The sequence below is a fragment of the Lithobates pipiens genome, unplaced genomic scaffold (genome assembly GCF_037356315.1).
Source record: "Lithobates pipiens isolate NorthernLeopardFrog02 unplaced genomic scaffold, aLitPip1_a1.2 Scaffold_27, whole genome shotgun sequence".
In the NCBI taxonomy this organism is placed as follows: Eukaryota; Metazoa; Chordata; class Amphibia; order Anura; family Ranidae; genus Lithobates; species Lithobates pipiens.
The window spans coordinates 43,135,892-43,155,824 of record NW_027507788.1 but is presented as its reverse complement, the minus strand read 5'-3'; the positions used below and the strand labels follow the sequence as shown (position 1 = coordinate 43,155,824).

Below are 19,933 nucleotides of genomic sequence, written 5' to 3'. Positions count from 1 at the left end.
TTAACATGTCAGAAGTTTTTACATTTGTAATGCTCTATAACCAAAACACTCAACTAGTTAGCCCCACTCTCCTAATAGAGTCAAAAGGTGCCTGAAATGGAAGGCAGTTGTACAATATATGAACCATGTATGCGGGCAACACTAACATTTATGTATCCATTTAGTGACCCAAAACAGACATCACAAAGTCAGAGCACATTTAGTAATACTTAACCTTGGAAAGGCATTTTTTTCCCCCTTAGTTTGACTAGGGAGGTGTTTGTTCAAGTCACTGTCAGAAACCAGCCTGTGTCCCCTATTAAGAGATCCGCTCACTCCAACTGTCCTGATCACCAATAACTCCAAGAATGAAAATGAGGGTTTGATGTCCCACCTTAACAGTAATAAATTCAAAATCTTCTGATGGAACACTTGTGCCTATGATAACTGTCAGAGGGGATGTCCCCTATATTGGAAAGAAATCCTCTCACCTGTCAAGTCTACAAGACAGAATGAGGGGGGGGGGACCCACACTTTAGCTTTCTTTAAAAGCAGGGGTCTCCAAACTATGTCCCTCCAGTTCAGAAACTACAAGTCCCATCATGCCTGGTCATGTTTGTGAATGTCAGTTTTACAACACCTCATGGGAGTTACGCAACAGCTGGAGGGCGATAGTTTGGAGATCCCTGCTTTAAAGAAATCCAAGACACTTTACTGCTACAACAAGCCAAAAGTTATCATGCAAACAATGGGCTTCCCATTTGGTACTTTGGTGTGTTAAATTGAAAAGGTTTGGTTACGTATGCTCAATAAGTTCAAAATATACCTACTGATCTTGTTGGAGATTGTCTAATGACTACAGAACCATCCCCTTTAGGTTATCAATAGCAAACAAGGGCAGGGTTCTGTACTCCATTTCTAGCTTTTTGTTCTGATACAGATGGCCTAATGGCAGGTGTGTCTAAGAACTGATGAGCAGTAATATATGCATTTTTAGGTTTAGATATTTAAGACCCCTTTCACACTGGGGCGTTTTTCATGCGCTTTAGCGTTAAAAAAATACGCCTGAAAGAAGCTGCAACTGCAATCCCAATGTAAACGCCCGAGTGCTTTCACACCAAGGCGCTGCGCTGGCAGGGCGTCAAAAAAAGTCCTGCAAGCAGCTTCTTTGCAGCGCTTTTGGAGCGGTGAATAAAGCGCCCCTTCCCATTGAAATCAATGGGAAGTGCCTGTAAAATGCTATTATCAGCAGCGTTTTGTGGGCGCTTTTAACCCTTTATTTGGCCACTAGCAGGGGGTTAAAAGCGCCCCAATAACGCTCGAAAAACGCTGGTAAAGCGCTGCTAGTTTAAGCGGCGCTTTACGAGCGTTTTTCAGGCGCTGACATTGTGAAAGGGTTCTTAAAGCACTTGGGCTTTCACATTGGGACTGCAGATGAGGCTTCTTTCAAGTGCTTTACAGGCGCTTTTTTTAACGCTAAAGCGCCTGAAAAACGCCCCAGTGTGAAAGGGGTTTAAAAGATGTCTTTTCCTTAAAATATTTTTTTTTACATCGTCCCATGGGTTTTTTGGCTGTAAAGCATATACTTTAAAAGCAAACAAAATAAAAAAGCAGTTTTGTTTTTTTTAGACGGATTTATTTCTGTTAATGTACATAGAAAAGTTGGATCCTTCCATTAGGCCCTGCAATGAAAGAACATGTATTAATGCTTAGATCCATTTGGAGATCAATATCCTTAAATGACAGAGAACTTAAGGCAAGATGTCCTAGTTCTTATTAATTTGCTTAGCCTTAGATCACATGAACACAGACAGACAATCAGTGATCAGTCAGGCTTCCCATGCATGCAAGATTCACTATACAAAAGACACCCACAACACATAGCGACAAGTATGTATGTGAACCACTATTTTCTGAAGCACTTTTCCATAAAATGGGATCTGGTCCACATCATAATCACAATGTGCTTAAAGTGATACTAAAGTATTTTTGTTAAAAACAGGTTATACTTACCTGCTGCTCTGATTTTGCAGAGCAGCCCAGATCCTCCTTCTTGGGTCCCTCTTCTGTGGTCCTGACCCACCCCACAGTAAGCAGCTTGCTATGGGGGGCACCTGAGCCCCAGCTCCATGTGACCATTCAGACACGGAGCCGCAGCCTGGCCTTCTCTCTCCCCTCATTGATGACAGCAGCGGGAGCCAATGCCACTTCCCTGCAGCCTCAGCCAAGTGAGAGAGTCCCAGACAGCAGAGTCTCTCGTGCAAAATTGCTAGATCGAGACAGGCTCAGGTAAGTATTAGTGGGTGCTGGGGAGGCTACTGCACACAGAAGACTACATACATACTAAAAACACACACACCTATCTTTACAACCACTTTATGGGTTTTCATTTAAGAAACACTCATCTAGGTGGGTGCTGCATCTGTCCCCCAGAGCCTCAAATACTGAGAACAGAGAGAACATTGCCGATCGCTTGGTTCTCAGAGCTCCCTGAACTGAATTTGAATTGTACAGGAAGAATAAACAGTACTATGTATGGCGCATAAAGGGCACACAGCTTACAAAATCAAGCCCCAATGGTAAAAGGGTACATTATGATTTGGACTTGCTTTGCCGCCCAGGGTCTGGACCACTTGCCATCATTGAGGGGGAAAATCTGAAAGTTTACCAAAATATTCTACAGAATAAGAAACTGCAAACCATCACAATGGCAGGTGTTATAACTGATCACACGTGCAGCACCATGGCAGTTGAAGATTAAACAAAGGCCAAGATGGCAGCTTCCTTGACGGAAAATAGGAGGGTTTACTTCCACTTTTACAAAAACATTCCGACTTATCTATGGGCCTGTTTATATAACCAATAACTCAATTTACACACAGCGGAACAAAAGCATTTAAAATGCAGAACTATAGGGTGCCCTAAAGGAAAGAGCATATTTTCGGGCCAAATATCCCTGTCTGATCATTCATAATTGATCAACGTTTAATAAAACATTGCATTTTGTTAGCCCACTTTTTTTTTTCTGTTTTTTTGTCGTCATCTGTCCCCATCGGAGGTGTCAGCTTACTTGTGCCCAAACTCTGGCATACAGGATATCACCAGAACAGCAAGGGTCACAGATAGAAAAAAAAAAAAAAACTGACATTAAATCAGATTCCTCACTTCCTGTCTCGGTGATGGAGGGAAGAAACCTCCAAAGCTCAACCCTTCACAGATTTGAAGTCTTGGCTGGGGAGTTATCCCAGAACACATACACAGACATATATATAAAAAGAAACACACAAAACACCTACGTTTCCTCAGTTCCAGCAGGTGCATCTCCACCCTTTGTGTTTCTGGTATAGATGACTTGGGCTCTGTGCTTGGACACCAACTTAATCAGACCTTTGAAGGAAAAAAAATAAAGAAAAATAAAGTTACATAAAAGGTGAATGAATTCCAATCTCTTGTGAAGGCTTTTTGACCTATTTTACTACAAAAAGGTAAACAGCTCACCAACAGTTATGCAAAATTCATTAAGGGTGGATATTGGTACCAAAACTGTACTGGTGTCATTAGACAGCTGTGGGTTTAGCCCAAAGGGACGGGTTTCCTCACTAGATATGTTAAAAGTAGAGGTGATGAGCAACATCACAAGGCTACTTATGACTGAGGGGTCCTAAATGTGGAAAAGCATGCAGAACATCTGTACAAAATAAAAGCAAAGGAACAAGTATGCACAGGCTCCAAGAATCTGTCGGTTTGCCCTGCAAGTTCAATGTTTCATGAAGAGGACATTACTTTTTTTTATATTTCGTTCTCTATAATTTAGAACCTATAGCACGCAAAAAAAATAGATCTAATCTCAATAGCTCTTTAACACAACGCAATCCAATGCTTACCTTTGTTGAGCAGCTCCTGGAGGGCAGCCCTGGCCAATGAGCCTCTAATCTTCAGCCTCTCAGACACCACAGCTGGAGTAATAAGTTTGTAGTTGGGAACTTCTTTACACAGCTTGTCATAAGTGGCTTTATCAAAGAGCACAAGATTGTTCAACTTGTCCCTCACTTTTCCTTTTGACCACTTCTACTTGAGAAAAAAATAAAATGAAAATAGTCATATGCAGTTTTATCATTAAGCCCTTAACTCACTTGATCAGTTATTACCTACACTCAATTTTATAATGAAAATAAGTCTTCTGGCATCTCCCACAAGGTAACGAGTCACTGCAGGGAGTGGGGGGCGCCATTTGACCAACCTGAAGCACTGAATACATGCAGAGGCCAGGGAGAAGTAAGGCAGCTCAAAAAACAGGCCACCAGACCAGGACTTCAGCTTCTGATCACCTAAGGTGATGAAGTGGGAACCTGCTCCCCAAAAGCTTCATTTCACAAACAGGAGCCAGGGTGGAGGCCTTAAAAGCAAAACTTACCATTTTGGGTGGAGCGCTGCTTCAAAAAAATATGTACCTTTTTGGGAGGTAAGAAGGGCATGCACTATTTATTTGGAGTCTGGAAAGCATTGCACCAGCAATCATAGTGCTGATGCCATGCAGGTCTCAAGCAGACTGTCAGTGTGAGCCGTCTGCCTGTACATCCTAGGGACAGGCAGTGTCACACTGATAGGAAAGAATCAATGAACTACCACAGCGCTCAATAGTGCTGTAGTAGTTCATGAAGTACTACAAGCCAACAGACGCAAAGGATGTTAGCAGTTGTAGGCCATTCATACAAAGAACAATTTGATCATGGCAGCGGGGGCCAGTACATTGGTAACACGTTAGCCTTTAAGTATACTGCTATGAGGGTTAAGCCCTGCATCACATGATCTAAGAAATAAAGTTAAACATTTGGTATTGCTGTCTTTAAAGCGGGAGTCCGCCGTTTATTTTTTTTAAAGCCAGCAGCTACAAATACTGCAGCTGCTGACACTTAACCCGCCCAGCGGGCCCGCGATGTCGGCAACCGAAGCAGATCTCTCGATCGTCTCTCGGGTGCTGCCGCCGCCATCTTGGGTAAGGGAATCAGGAAGTGGAGCCTTTCGGCTTCATTTCCCGGTTCCCTACTGCGCGAGTCGCCCTGCACAATAAGGATGGTCCCCGCTGTCTCTGGGATCCGTGTGTTTCCCAGCAGGCAGCGGGGGACCTTCGGAAAGAGGCGTCGATTCTGCCGAAAGGGGCGTACCTTCTGCAGAATCTACGCCGGAAGTGGGTGCAGATACCTGTACTGTACAGGTACCTGCACCCCCCTCCCCCCTGAAAGGTGCCAATTGTGGCACCGGAGGGGGGAGGGTTCCAATGAGCGGAAGGTCCACTTAAAGCGGGAGTCCGCGTTTTTTTTTTTTAAAGTCAGCAGCTACAAATACTGCAGCTGCTGACTTTTAAAATAGTGACACTTACCTGTCCAGCGCGCCCGCGATGTCGGCGCCCGAAGCCGATCTCTAGATCGACACTCGAGTGCTGCCGCCGCCATCTTGGGTATGGGAATCAGGAAATGGAGCCTTTCGGCTTCATTTCCCGGTGCCCTACTGCGCATGCGCTGCGCAATGAGGACGGTCCCCGCTGCCTCTGGGATCTGTGTGTTTCCCAGCAGGCAGCGGGGCACTTGCGGAAAGGGGCATAATGTACGCCCCTTTCCGCAGAGAGCTAGCCCGGAAGTGGGTGCAGTTACCTGGATTATCCAGGTAACTGCACCCCCCTCCCCCCTGAAAAGGTGCCAATTGTGGCGCCGGAGGGGGGGGGGAATCCGATGAACGGAAGGTCCATTTTAGGGTGGACCTCCGCTTTAAGGTTGGAACTCCGCTTTAAGAGTTTCCATCAATTCAGGTGGTGTGTTCTATCCATTCAAGCTGGGAATAATATCTGGGTCTTCATCCTATTCAGGCACACTGTACACCCCCCTTACACTCCTATAATTTACCGATTCTCTTACTGGCAGATTTTTTCTGTTAAATCTGTTTATATACAGACAAATGAGCAAACGTTTACCTTCTTTTTGGCCTTGCCTCCAGACTTATTGACTGGGTCCTTATCCTTCTTGGCAGACTTGCCAGCATCCTTCTTTTTCTTGTCGTCTTTAGGTGGCTGGATAAGAGAACGATACATTTAAATAGGCTGTACTGCAAGTTAGACTTTCAAAATGTTATTTCTAATTTTTTTACTCAGTAATACTAAAGTGATTGTAAAGGCAGATTTTTAAAAAATGTTTTATATCTTAATGCATTCTGTTCTGGTCAGCGACAGAATTTTTTTCACTTTAATGCATAGGATGCATTAAAGGGGTTGTAAAGGCTCCTAAAAAAAAAAAAAAATACAGACGTCATACTTAGCTCCACTGTGCAGCTCGTTTTGCACAGTGTCCCCGATCCTCGTCTTTTGGGCTCTCAGCTTCTCCCCACATCAGCTAACTCCGTTCTGGGAAGCGCCCTCCCAAGGGGGTTAGCTTGTGGGTGCACTGCCGTGATAGTCAGTGGCTACAGCTGCCGACTATCACTCGGCCCTGCCCCCACCCCCCCTTGCGCGCCGCATCACTGACAGTAGCGGGAGCCAGTGGCTGCGCTGCCATCAGTCATCAAATGACTGAGCCGAGAAGCCAGCGATTTGACAATACACAGGACTTTCAAGGGCTCAGGTAATCAGATGTTTTTTCCAACTTAATGCACCAAGGTGAAAAAAAATAAATAAATAAATAAAACCCATGTACAACCCCTTTGGGGGAGAAACACCCTTGAGGGTTTACAACCCCTTTAACACTGCATTTTAGTCCGACTTTAGGGGCAACTTGAAAAACCATCTATGCGGGTTCATGCACAGATGTCTATTGAAATTGCTCTTAAGTCGCCAAAGTAGCGCAGGAACTACTTTTGGACAGTGGTGCAGCGCCACAAAGTCGCACCAATTGTGACGCTCCTATTACCGGCAATGGGCTCCAATTGGACATGAGATTTGCCCTGTGAAATCACACGGATGTGAACAGGGGCTCAATGCCATGTTCACATGGGAGGTGATGTAGTAGTGTCTCAGACCTTTGCCATTTCAACTCCCATCAGCAAACAGCCGTATGCACAAAATGTTTGATAAAAATCATTGTGCTTTATTACTCCTCTCTTGATGCAAGGCTACTAATAAGAAAAATAATAACGCCTAAAGCCAGTTTCAGGTAGTGAAAGGAAACGTTTAAATGCTTCGTCTCTTTGGGGAGATTTTCTTCAACTTCCTGCTTTGGGTCACAACAGAAAGTGAGGAGATCCTCTCAGGCAGCTGAGAAGTGCTCACCTACTACAAGCATTTCCACTCTCCAGTGACCGCTGAAAACCCTGCACACTTCTCAGCAAGTTCTCATTGTCAACATTTATTTTTATATAAAACGTTACATGCACTTTACTGAACTCTGATGTTTGTAGACACAAAGGTTCAAAAACACCATCCCTCACTATACACTGGGCTCCTAACACACTGGTGTGCCCAGGGAGGGAACACCAATGACAGCAGCTGGCTGTGGACTATAGTGAGGAGTTGGGGACACCATAAAGTGTTCGGGGCCCTTTCACAAGGACAGACTACAGCAGCGTATTGCCTGCTCAGCGAGGAACCTGACCACTCATCTCCACTGAGCAGGCGGGTGACAGGTCTGTGTGCTCCACTTACACAGAGCGGACACAGACTGCTCTCCTCCTATTGGTCCACCCGTGTAAAAGGGGCCTTGGATGTTGAAGATCCCAGCAGCCCGTGTAGCTGCCAGAGCTGAATTCACATAAGACTGACAAATATTTAGCATATTATGTCAGCAATGGAGGCACTGAAGTGTAACCGAAGGCAAATGTTCTAATTTAGGACAGACAGAGAGGACAGATCACTGTTGGGGCCTCACTGTAGTCCTCCATTCACATGAGCATGTTACCAATAGTGCTGCAGGACAATGGAAGTTACATTCATCTCTATAGTGCCCATTCATTTAAATGGTGCCAGTGCTTTTGTTGGTGGCGTGGAGCACATTATAGCCCCATGACCTCATTGGAAAAGCACAATATATATATATATATATATATATATATATATATATATATAAAAATAAATAAATGTATAAAATACAGGTCGCCATCAGAACAGAAACAGAGGGGAATCTTCCTACTGGGACACTTGCTGCTCTGACAACAACCTAAGATATACGCTCACTTCCTTTTGAGTTAAGACAGGAAGTGACATCAACTAATCCAAAAAACTGACAGTGGTTTTACCCTTTCCACCTGCACCTCCCGGGGTGGGGACTGAACTGTCCTCTTTTTGGTTGTCTCGGGACAGTGAGGTCCCATCCCTACAGGGGGAGCCGGTGTTGTGTTGAATACCGTCCGCCTTGTAGTGCGCTTGCGCAGTACAGAGGACAGCGAGACGCCGAACATCTCCAAAGATGAACAGCGCCTGCGCACCGAGTCCAGGTTCAAGCCCCACCATCCAAGTGGACATAGAATAAAAAAAATTGCAGAGTAAAGGGAGGTCGGGCCCCGAAGCGTGGCATGAGGCCATGTTACTATGTGCTACTGTATGTCCACTTGCATGGTGGGGCTTGCATCTGGACTCGCAGACTCAATTCATCTTCAGAGACTTTCGGAGTCTCCGTGTCCTCCGCACTGTGCAGTACGGGCGGACACTATCCGATGGCCGGACAGCTTTTGACAGAACACGGGCGCTCAGTGCCCTACGAGAAGGTGCTGCAGCCAATTGGATCACTCCAATCCAACAGATCTGGAGGCAGCGCAGTGACGTCACCTGGGACTCTGACCCTGGGAAGGGGAATTTTTTTTTTTTAGCTTATAGAAAAACCCGAGATCCCTCCACGCCTCACTCACACGTTACTATCATCCCAACTACAAAACCAGAGGATTAGTAAGGTTTGTTTTATTTGTAATCCGCGGTCTGTCACCACTCAGGCACAAGGAAAGCCCTGCTTAAACCAAATCCAACCAACCGAGCACACCGACATACAGCAGCACAACACACAGCAGAGGAGCCGCAGGACCGCTCCCCGGGCTGTGCAGAGCCATCCCATAATACACCGAGTGCGGTACACCCCCCTCCCCCAACCCGGGAGAACTCTGCCCGTCCAACCCGCTCACCCCGGACCCGGAGCCTCACCATGCTGCTGCTGTCTCAAAGATGTCGGACAGAAAGGAAGAGGCCCCTCGAGAACAACGCAGGAAACCCCGTAGAGGGTGTGAACTTCCGCCTACCATCGGAACACAGGTTATCCCCCACTGAACTACAACTCCCGATATGCATAGCGAGTGCAAGAGACTGTACAGCTTCCCCACTGAACTACAACTCCCGGCATGCCTAGAGTGTGCAAGTGACGCGGTACGACATATTCGGCGACCCATGGCATTTTGCTACGGAAGTGACGTTTCGTCACCACCATCTAGCTACACTCCACACTCGTCCACAGTAAGCTAAGAAAGTGGGGAGTGGACATATCTTTACAGCCACTGGAGTTTTGCTTTTTACACGTATTTATAAGAGTAAAGTCAGTTTATATAGTGAAATACAGTACTTACAATTCCGTCAGACTACTTAGATCTTGAATTTTAAAAGCAGCGGCAACCCTGCTCATCTCACAGGTTTGTTAATCTGACAGAAGTTTGCTGCTTTTAAAATTAAACATCTAAGCAGTCAGATGGAGTTCTATGTCCTGTATTTCACTATAGAAACTCACTTTACTGTTATAAATGCGTCTAAAGTGCAAAATTCGTGTGGGTAGCAAACTGCAATGGGTCACGGAATATGTTGTCACACCCCCTCCTCCCACTGAACTACAACTCCCGGATTTGTAAACATTTCTGCGACCCATGCAGAATCTCGGCCACGTCACTTGCTGTGCAGCTCTGTCACTCAAACAGTTGACGGCGGGGCTTTACCGCGCATGCACAAGGCGGACATAGAGCGGAGCTTGGAGAGGGGAGGGGGGCGGGCCCCGTGCATAGCACTGAGTCCAAATACAGTACATTGTTCTGCCATCAAATACGCTGCCACTGTACCCATCAAATGCAGCCACTGCACCCATCAAACGCAGCCACTGTGCCCATCAAACACAGCCACTGTACCCAGCAAACGCAGCCACTGCACCCATCAAACGCTCCCACTGCACCCAGCAAACGCAGCCACTGTATCCATCAAACGCAGCCACTGCACCCATCAAACGCTCCCACTGCACCCAGCAAATGCAGCCACTGTACCCATCAAACGCAGGCACTGCACCCATCAAACGCAGCCACTGCACCCATCAAACGCTCCCACTGCACTCAGCAAAAGCAGCGACTGTAGCCATCAAACGCAGCCAATGCACCCATCAAACGCTCCCACTGCACCCAGCAAATGCAGCCACTGTACCCATCAAACACTCCCACTGCCCCCATCAAATGCAGCCAATGCACCCATCAAACACTCCCACTGCACCCAGCAAATGCACCCACTGTACCCATCAAGCGCAGCCAATGCACCCATCAAACACTCCCACTGCACCCAGCAAACGCAGCCACTGAACCCATCAAGCGCAGCCACTGCACCCATCAAACACTCCCACTGCACCCAGCAAACGCAGCCACTGAACCCATCAAGCGCAGCCACTGCACCCATCAAACACTCCCACTACACCCTGCAAACGCAGCCACTGCACCCATCAAACGCTGTCTCACTGTGCCCATCAAATGAAATCACTGCACCCAGCAAATGCAGCCACAGTACCCATCAAACACTGCCACTGCACCCGGGCCACCGTGTTGCCACTGCACTGCTGTCGGGCCGCCGTGTGCCAATACTTATATTGGCATGGGACAGGCCTACCCACTAACGTCATCTGAAAACCCCACTCCCTGTGATGTCACTGCCCCATCATGCCCCAGGCGGTCAGAGCAGAGAGTGGAGGAGACTTGGCAGAGAGAGAAGACATCGCCAGAAGATGGAGAAGAGCCAGAAATGGGAGAGGAAATCGGAAGAGATGCCGGAGCTGACTAAATAAAATACTTTAAAACCTGTGTACTGTTTATTTTTTACGCTTTTTGTTTTTAGGTGAATGGGTAAGGGTACAGATTTGTGCAGAGAGAAGAGCCGGGAAAGGGGGAGATTTTTGCAAAGAGGAGAGCTGGGAAAGGGGAAGATTTCTGCAGAGAGAACTGGGAAAGGGGGAGATATGTGCAGAGAAGAGAGCTGGGAAAGGGGGGGATTTGTGCAGAGAGAACTGGGAAAGGGGGGGATTTGTGCAGAGAGGAGAACTGGGGAAGGGGTAGATTTCTGCAGAGAGGAGAGCTAGGAAAGGGGGAGATTTGTGCAGAGAGAACTGGGAAAGGGGGGAGATTTGTGCAGAGAGAACTGGGAAAGGGGGGAGATTTGTGCAGAGAGAACTGGGAAAGGGGAAGATTTGTGCAGAGAGGAGAGCTGGGAAAGGGAGAGATTTGTGCAGAGAGGAGAGCTGGGAAAGGGGTAGATTTCTGCAGAGAGGGGAGCTGGGAAAGGGGCAGGTTTGTGCAGAGAGAAGAAGTGGGAAAGGGGGGAGATTTGTGTAGAGAGAACTGGGAAAGGGGGAGATTTGTGCAGACTGGAGAGCTGGGAAAGGGGGAGATTTGTGCAGAAAGGAGAGCTGGGAAAGGGGGATATTTGTGCAGAGAGGAGAGCTGGGAAAGGGGGAGATGTGTGCATATAGGAGAGCTGGGAAAGGGGGAGATTTGTGCAGAGAGAAGAGCTGGGAAAGGGGGAGATTTGTGCAGAGAGAAGAGCTGGGAAAGGGGGAGATTTGTGCAGAGAGAAGAGCTGGGAAAGGGGAAGATTTGTGCAGAGAGGAGAGCTGTAAAAGGGGGAGATTTGTGCATATAGGAGAGCTGGGAAAGGGGTAGATTTGTGCAGAGAGGAGAGCTGGGAAAGGGGGAGATTTCTGCATATAGGAGGGCTGAGAAAGGGGGAGATTGGTGCAGAGAGAAGAACTGGGAAAGGGGAGATTTATACAGAGAGGAGAGCTGGGAAAGGGGGGAATTTGTGCAGAGAGGGGAGCTGGGAAAGGGGGAGATTTGTGCAAAGAGGATAGCTGGGAAAGGGGGGATTTGTGCAGAGAGGATAGCTGGGAAAGGGGGAGATTTGTGCAGACAGGAGAGCTGGGAAAGGGGGAGATTTGTGCATATAGGAGAGCTGGGAAAGGGGGAGATTGGTGCAGAGAGAAGAACTGGGAAAGGGGAGATTTATACAGAGAGGAGAGCTGGGAAAGGGGGGAATTTGTGCAGAGAGGGGAGCTGGGAAAGGGGGAGATTTGTGCAGAGAGGAAGGGGAAATGGGGAGATTTGTGCAGAGAAAACTGGGAAAGGGGGAGATTTGTGCAGAGAGGAGAGATAGGAAAGGGGTAGATTTCTGCAGAGAACTGGGAAAGGGGGAGATTTGTGCAGAGAGGCGAGCTTGGAAATGGGGAGATATGTGCAGAGAGAACTGGGAAAGGGGGAGATTTGTGCACAGAGAACTGGGAAAAGGGGAGATTTGTGCAAGGAGGAGAGCAGGGAAAGGGGGAGATTTGTGCAGAGAGGAGTGCTGGGAAAGGGGGAGATTTGTGCAGAGAGGATAGCTGGGAAAGGGGGATATTTGTGCAGACAAGAGAATTGGGGAAGGGGGAGATTTGTGCAGAGAGAACTGGGAAAGGGGGGGATTTGTGAAGAGAGGACAGGGAAAGGGGGAGATTTGTGCAGAGAAAACTGGGAAAGGGGGAGATTTGTGCAGAGAGGAGAGATAGGAAAGGGGTAGATTTCTGCAGAGAGAACTGGGAAAGGGGGGATTTGTGCAGAGAGGTGAGCTTGGAAAGGGGGAGATTTGTGGAGAGAGAACTGGGAAAGGGGGAGATTTGTGCACAGAGAACTGGGAAAAGGGTAGATTTGTGCAAGGAGGAGATCAGGGAAAGGGGGAGATTTGTGCAGAGAGGAGTGCAGGGAAAGAGGGAGATTTGTGCAGAGAGGAGAGCTGGGAAAGGGGGAGATTTGTGCAGAGAGGAGAGCTGGGAAAGGGGGAGATTTGTGCAGAGAAGAGAGCTGGGGAAGTGGGAGATTTGTGCAGAGAGAAGAACTGGGAAAGGGGGATATTTGTGCAGAGAAGAGAGTTGGGGAAGGGGGAGATTTGTGCAGAGAGAACTGGGAAAGGGGGGAGATTTGTGCAGAGAGGACAGGGAAAGGGGGAGATTTCTGCAGAGAAAACTGGGAAAGGGGGAGATTTGTGCAGAGAGGAGAGATAGGAAAGGGGTAGATTTCTGCAGAGAGAACTGGAAAAGGGGGAGATTTGTGCAGAGAGGCGAGCTTGGAAAGGGGGAGATGTGTGCATAGAGAAATGGGAAAGGGGGAAATTTGTGCAGAGAAGAGAGCTGGGGAAGTGGGAGATTTGTGCAGAGAGAAGAACTGGGAAAGAGGGGATATTTGTGCAGAGAGGAGAGCTGGGAAAGGGGGAGATTTGTGCAGAGAGAACGGGGAAAGGGGGATATTTGTGCAGAGAGGATAGCTGGAAAAGGGGGAGTTTTCTGCAAAGAGGATAGCAGAGAAAGGGGGAGATTTGTGCAGAGAGGAGAGCTGGGAAAGGGGAAGATTTGTGCAGAGAGGATAGCTGGGAAAGGGGGAGATTTGTGCAGAGAGGAGAGCTGGGAAAGGGGGAGATACCACAGCACCATTATCCCGTAGTTTTTAAGATCAAAGATACAACTATGTTGGTGCCCCTTGTTAATTTTACATTGTATTTTTTTAAATGTGACTGCCTACTCCCCAACTGTCATTTGAAGCAAAACACATAGCCAAGTATTATTCTCCACATTTTTTTTATTTTGCATTAAAAAACTAAAACAAATAAAATTAGACATGCTATCTGCCAATAGAACTTAACCAAAAAGTTCATTCTATGCATCCAAAAATATAGAAAAAATACCAAATCAAATCATTGTTCATTCCTCCGATTTCGCAACATGGCTGGTTGACGAACGGCCGTTCAGAAACGAACTGAAAAGTGTGAAATGAAAAGCGCGAATCAACGCTCACCAAACTTCTACTAACACGAAATTAGCAGAAGGAGCCCAAAGGGTGGCGCTAAAGAGCTGAAAAACTATTTGCAAACTTTATATAATATAGTCAATATACTATATGTGACCTCGCCACCAGAACCTGTCCAGTTCAAAACCCCTGCTCTAGGAGCCTTGACATGTACCTTCTGGGGGGGGGGGGTTACCTCTCATGTCCTCTGGGAGCTTTTGTCCCCCCCCCCCCCGATGGCCACTGTATGATACGGTTGGGGTCGGGCCTCTGGTTGCACACCCCCCCCCCCCCCGCCTTTTTTTCTTGAACCGTACTCTGGAGCCCTGGCGTTATAACTCTATATAAAGGTGGAAGGCGAATCCTAACAGTGGATGAGGGGACCCTGCTTTTTCTGCGGTAGGAAACCCTCTTGCAGTAAGTGGATCTATTCTGGTCCATTTCCCTGAAACTTTCAGCTACTGTATGTTCCAGTGTAACCTCGTTTTTTTGTTTTGCTTTTTTTTTCCCTGTTTGTATTCTCATACTGTATTTTGCCCAAAAAACTTTAAATAAAGAATTTCAAAAATATACAATATCTGAGCAGATTTAGGCTAAGTTCACACTGGCATTAAAAGCAGGCATTTGAGGGGCGTTAAAAATTCTCTTCAAACGCCTATGCAAATGATACAATGTACAGCACATAGTATCGTTCACATTATCAAAACATGAAGCGTTAGTGTTGCTTCAAAATTCAATCCTCATGTCGGGTCAGGAGCCGTTTGAAGCTTTTCAACACCTCCCATTCAAGTCTATGGTAACGCTTCGCAAACACTCTGGCAGGAGTTTGCATCACGGGTTGCATGGTGGTTTTGGGGCGTTAAAATTCGTTTATTTTCTGTAATGTCACTTTCCATTGTGGAACAGTTTTAACATTCATCAAATGCTTCAATTCTGTGCATAGGGAGTTTGAGGAGCATTTTTAACTAGTCATTAACGCTGGTAAAATGCCACTCTAACACCCATACTAAAGCTCCTTGATGCCAGTCTAACACCCATACTAAAGCTCATAAACGCAAGTCTAATGCCCATACTAACGCTATAGGAACACTTGTTAACCACTTAAGCCCCAGACCATTTGGCTGGCCAAAGACCAAAGCACTTTTTGTGATTCGGCACTGCGTCGCTTTAACTGACAATTGCGCAGTCATACAACATGGCTCTGAAACAAAATTGGCGTCCTTTTTTCCCCACACATAGAGCTTTCTTTTGATGGTATTTGATCACCTCTGCATTTTTTTGGGAAAAAAACACATAATTTTTTACTTTTTGCTATAGTAAATATCCCCCAAAAATATATAAAAAACACTTTTTTCCCTTAGTTTAGGCTGATACGTATTCTTCGACATATTTTTGGTAAGAAAAATCGCAATAAGCGCTTATTGATTGGTTTGCGCAAAAGTTATAGCGTCTACAACATAGGAGATGAATGAATGAATGAAATACTTGTATAGCGCACAATGCGAACTGAATCGCCTCTAGGCGCTGTGGCGAGCTTTGATCATCTGCTAAAAGAGGAAGGTCTTGAGTTTTTTCCTAAAAGCCAGGTGATTTTCTTCCAGTGATGTTGATTGGTAGAGCATTCCATAGCCGAGGCCCTTGGACAGCGAATCTCCGATCACCCTTGGATTTATACCGGGCTTTGGGCACGAGGAGGAGGTTTTTGTTGGCTGATCGAAGACTACAGTTTGGTGTGTAATGATTTATTTTCTCCATTAGGTATTGCGGAGCTTCTCTATGCACGCATTTGTGGGTGAGGCAAAGGGTCTTGAATGTGATCCCATTTTTTACGGTTAGCCAATGTAAGCTCCTCAGTGAAGGAGAAATGGATTCCCAGGGTTTTTTTCCTGTTATCAGCCTTGCCGCCGTGTTTTGGATCAGTTGTAATCGCGCAAGTTGATATTGTGGTAATCCTATGTAAAGCTAGTTTGCGTAGTCCAGTCGTGAATTAATGATTGTTCCAACTACCACTGCTTTGTCATTCTTTGGGATAAAAGGGATGAATCTGCGAAGCATCCATTGACATTTGTGCGTCTAAAATAACCCCGAGACTCTTCGCTTTGGTCTTTGGGGAGATAGTCTGCCCAAAGACGGTTGGTGGAGACCAGGAGGTTTTGGTTGCGGGCTTATGATTTGGGTGTAAGATAAGAAGCTCTGTCTTTGATTGGTTCAGCTGGAGGGAGTTGGTGGTCATCCAGTCCTCTATTGATTTGAGGCAGTTTTCAAGTTGTTGTTGGTGATCTTTTTTTCCATTGATCCGGAAATAAAGCTGCGTGTCATCAGCGTAAGAGTGGAAGCAGAGATCTGAGCATCTGATGATTTGAAGGAGTGGGCGAATGTAAATGTTGAAGAGAACGGGTGACAACGGAGAGCCTTGAGGGACTCCGCAGGTGACTGCCCGAGTTTCGGAGAGGAATTTTCCTAGTTTCACTGTCTGTGACCGATTTCCTAGGAAGGACGCGAACCATTGGAGATCTATGTCTTGGACTCCGGCTACTTCTGTGAGGCGGACGAGTAGAGTATTGTGATCTACTGTATCAAACGCTGCACTTAGGTCTAGCAGTACGAGGAGACACGGCTCTCCGTCATCTGCTGCTTCGAGGGCGTCATCCCAAATCTTGAGGAGAGCTGTTTCTGTTCCATGACCCGGGCAGAAGCCTGATTGCAGCGGGTCCAGGAGTTTGTGAGTATCCAGGTGAAGTTGTAGCTGATGTACTACAGCTTTCTCTATGATCTTAGAAATGGTGTTGAGGCTTGTAATCGGCCTACGGTTGTTTGGATCCTGAGGGTCCAGGTTTGGTTTCTTGAGTAGAGGTTTGACGATGCCTTGTTTGAGGATGCTGGGAACAATCCCTTCGTGGAATGATCGGTTTATGAGGTGGGTTATGGTTGGAGCCACGATGTCGGAGAATTCTTTCAGTAGTTTTGTGGGGATGATGTCAATAGGTGAGGTACTGTCACGCAGTTTATTAATGATGTTTTTTGCGGTGTCTACGGTAATTGGGGATAGTGAAAATTTTGGCGGTTGCGGTATGTTGGTGCAGACATCCTCTTTATGTATTTGCTGGCTGAGGTTGGATGTTTTCTTCTGACAAATTGTTTCCCTGATGGTTTTGACTTTATCGATGAAAAAATCCGACAGTTTGTCACAGTAATCCTGGGATTCGCTTTCTGGGGGTTCTAGGCACACCGGATTCATTGATTGATTAACCAGTTTAAACAGTTCCCGTGGTTGGTTTAAGGCCGTTGAGATTGTATATGAGAAGTGGTCCTTTTTGGCTTTGAAGATTGCTTTCCGATAATTCTCTGTCAGACCTTTGTAGTTAAATAGGTTTTCCTCGGTGGGATTTCTTCTCCATGTTCTTTCCGCTCTTCTGCGTTCTTGCTTTAGTACGGAGAGGGAGCTATTAAACCATCCAGCATTTTTCTTCCTGATGAGTGCCCTGCATTTTGGTGCTACCGAGTCTGCTGATTGCAGTAATGCCTTGTTCAGGGAGTTGAGTGTTTCCTCCGTAGAGTGGTTTAAGGTTATTGTAGATATCTTTTTGGACAGAGTGGTTTTGAAGGCTTCGGAGTACAGTTTTTTATGCGATCTGGTCCAGTGCGTTGTTACAGGTTAGTTTTATGCCATTTTTATTAATTTATTTTTATTTTTATTTTTTTACTATTAATGGTGGTGATCAGCTATTTTTATCGTGACTGCGACATTATGGTGGACACATCGGACAATTTTGACACATTTTTCGGACCATTACTATTAATACAGATCAATGCTATAAAATTAAAGTGGAGGGCCACCCTGAAAACCAAAAAATGTTAAAAATGACAAAAAAATCTAAAAAAAATAAAATGAGAAAATTTTTTTTTTTTTACTTACCAGAAATGCCTGTTGCTAGGCACTTTATCCTAATCTTCCTCTTCCTCCTCCGCGGAGATCTTCTGTCTTCTGTCTTCGTCGCGGCGTCTTCTGGGTAATGGGTCGCGCTGTGTTCTGGGAACTGTGTGTTCCAGAACACAGCGCGTCCCATTCAGAAAGCGCTGCGGGACTCGCGCATGCGCAGTAGTTCCGGGACTCGCGCATGCGCAGTAGGAAACGGGCAGTGAAGCCGTAAGGCTCCGCTGCCTGTTTCCCTTACAGGGAATGGCGGCGCCGGGACCCGAGAGCCGAGGGACGGCTCGGCCTCGGGCGGCCGACATCGCGGGCGCCCTGGACAGGTAAGTGATTTTATTAAGTCAGCAGCTGCAGTGTTTGCAGCTGCTGACTTTTTTTTTTTTTTTTTTAAACTGGCCCTCCTCTTTAAATTGATTACTGTAAAAATGTCAGTACCTGTCAAAGCCCATCAGAGTATCCGAGTACCTGTCACAGCCCATCAGAGTACCCGAGTACCTGTCCCAGTCCATCTCAGTACCCAAGTACCTGCCTGTCCCAGTCCATCTGAGTACCCGAGTACCTGTCACAGCCCATCAGAGTACCCAAGTAGCTGTCCCAGTCCATCTGAGTACCCGAGTACCTGTCCCAGTCCATCTGAGTACCCGAGTACCTGTCACAGCCCATCAGAGTACCCGAGTACCTGTCATAGCCCATCAAAGTACCCGAGTACCTGTCACAGCCCATCAGAGTACCCGAGTACCTGTCACAGCCCATCAAAGTACCCGAGTACCTGTCACAGCCCATCAGAGTACCAGAGTACCTGTCACAGTCCATCAGAGTACCTGAGTACCTGTCACAGTCCATCAGAGTACCTGAGTACCTGTCACAGCCCATCAGAGTACCCGAGTACCTGTCACAGCCCATCAAAGTACCAAAGTACCTGTCACAGCCCATCAGAGTACCCGAGTATCTGTCCCAGTCCATCTGAGTACCCGAGTACCTGTCCCAGTCCATCAAAGTACCCGAGTACCTGTCCCAGTCCATCAGAGTACCCAAGTACCTGTCCCAGTCCATCTGAGTACCCGAGTACCTGTCACAGCCCATCAAAGTACCCGAGTACCTGTCCCAGTCCATCTGAGTACCCGAGTACCTGTCCCAGTCCATCAAAGTACCCGAGTACCTGTCCAAGTCTATCTGAGTACCCGAGTACCTGTCACAGTTCATATGAGTACCTTTCAAAGTCCATATGAGTACCTGAATATCTATCACAGTTCATCTGAGTACCTGAGTACCTGTCACAGTTCATCTGAGTACCCGAGTGTCATGGTTATGCAATAGAGTTCGTCTGCTTACCTGTCTCCATGTGTTCATTTCTAGAGACCAGCCGACCCTCACCTGACTGCTTTTATAATCCATCCTCTGGCATGGCTCCACCCTAGCTCCTATCAGAGAACTCTATATTAACCTGTGCACTGCTAGCCAACCCTGCTGATCAACCTTTGTGTGTTAGCTTCCTGTTACCTGCCGTGTGCTCTGCTATTGTTTTCCGTTACCGACTTTGGCGTGTCCTTGACTATCCCTGTTTGCCTGTGTTCGCCTTTTGGCGTGTCCCCGACTTTTCCTGTCTGCTTGTGGCCCTGACCTTGGCTTTGTCTCTCACCATCCCTATCCTCCTGTTGCTTACTGTGGGTGTGAGCTGGGGGACCCTGGGGGTCGCGACCTGGAGCCAGTTGCAGCCAAGTCCATCCTCACCACTCGAGGCTCTGGTGAATACCTGCTGGCTCTTAGACTCCGTGCCCCAGGGAATCTTACGTTCTAACCCCGGTGGGATCCATCTTGGTGTTCTGGCGGCCCTGCCTTCCTATCACCTTGACCCCCGTCCGCAGCAGTCAGCCATAGGGTCCACAATCTTGCGGTGCACTCCTAATCCCTACGGTGTGCATCTGTCACCTGGCCTCAAGGGGACCCGACAGTTTGATCAGCCATGGACCCGGCTGACGTGCCGCTTCCTGCAGTCGATCCTTTGCAGGGCATAGT

At 47.0% G+C, this 19,933-nt stretch overlaps 1 protein-coding gene across 1 annotated transcript; it reads right to left on the bottom strand.

Annotated features, from left to right (window-relative positions):
• Positions 1-1,593: 1,593 nt before the first annotated feature.
• On the bottom strand, positions 1,594-9,216 carry RPS25 (ribosomal protein S25). The gene is made up of 5 exons (XM_077456901.1): positions 9,092-9,216; positions 5,948-6,043; positions 3,864-4,047; positions 3,276-3,366; positions 1,594-1,661 (listed from the first exon to the last, which is right to left on the bottom strand). The coding sequence occupies exons 1-5, from the start codon at positions 9,092-9,094 to the stop codon at positions 1,655-1,657; spliced, it is 381 nt and encodes a 126-aa protein (XP_077313027.1). The 5' UTR covers positions 9,095-9,216; the 3' UTR covers positions 1,594-1,654.
• Positions 9,217-19,933: the final 10,717 nt, after the last annotated feature.

What these genes read in the sequence shown, in the direction of transcription:
- RPS25 (XM_077456901.1), bottom strand. An exon ending in GAGGCAAGGCCAAAAAGAAG is followed by an intron (nt 4,048 to 5,947) that starts GTAAACGTTTGC and finishes TTTCTCAAGTAG; the next exon opens with AAGTGGTCAAAAGGAAAAGT. An exon ending in CCAGGAGCTGCTCAACAAAG is followed by an intron (nt 3,367 to 3,863) that starts GTAAGCATTGGA and finishes TTTCCTTCAAAG; the next exon opens with GTCTGATTAAGTTGGTGTCC.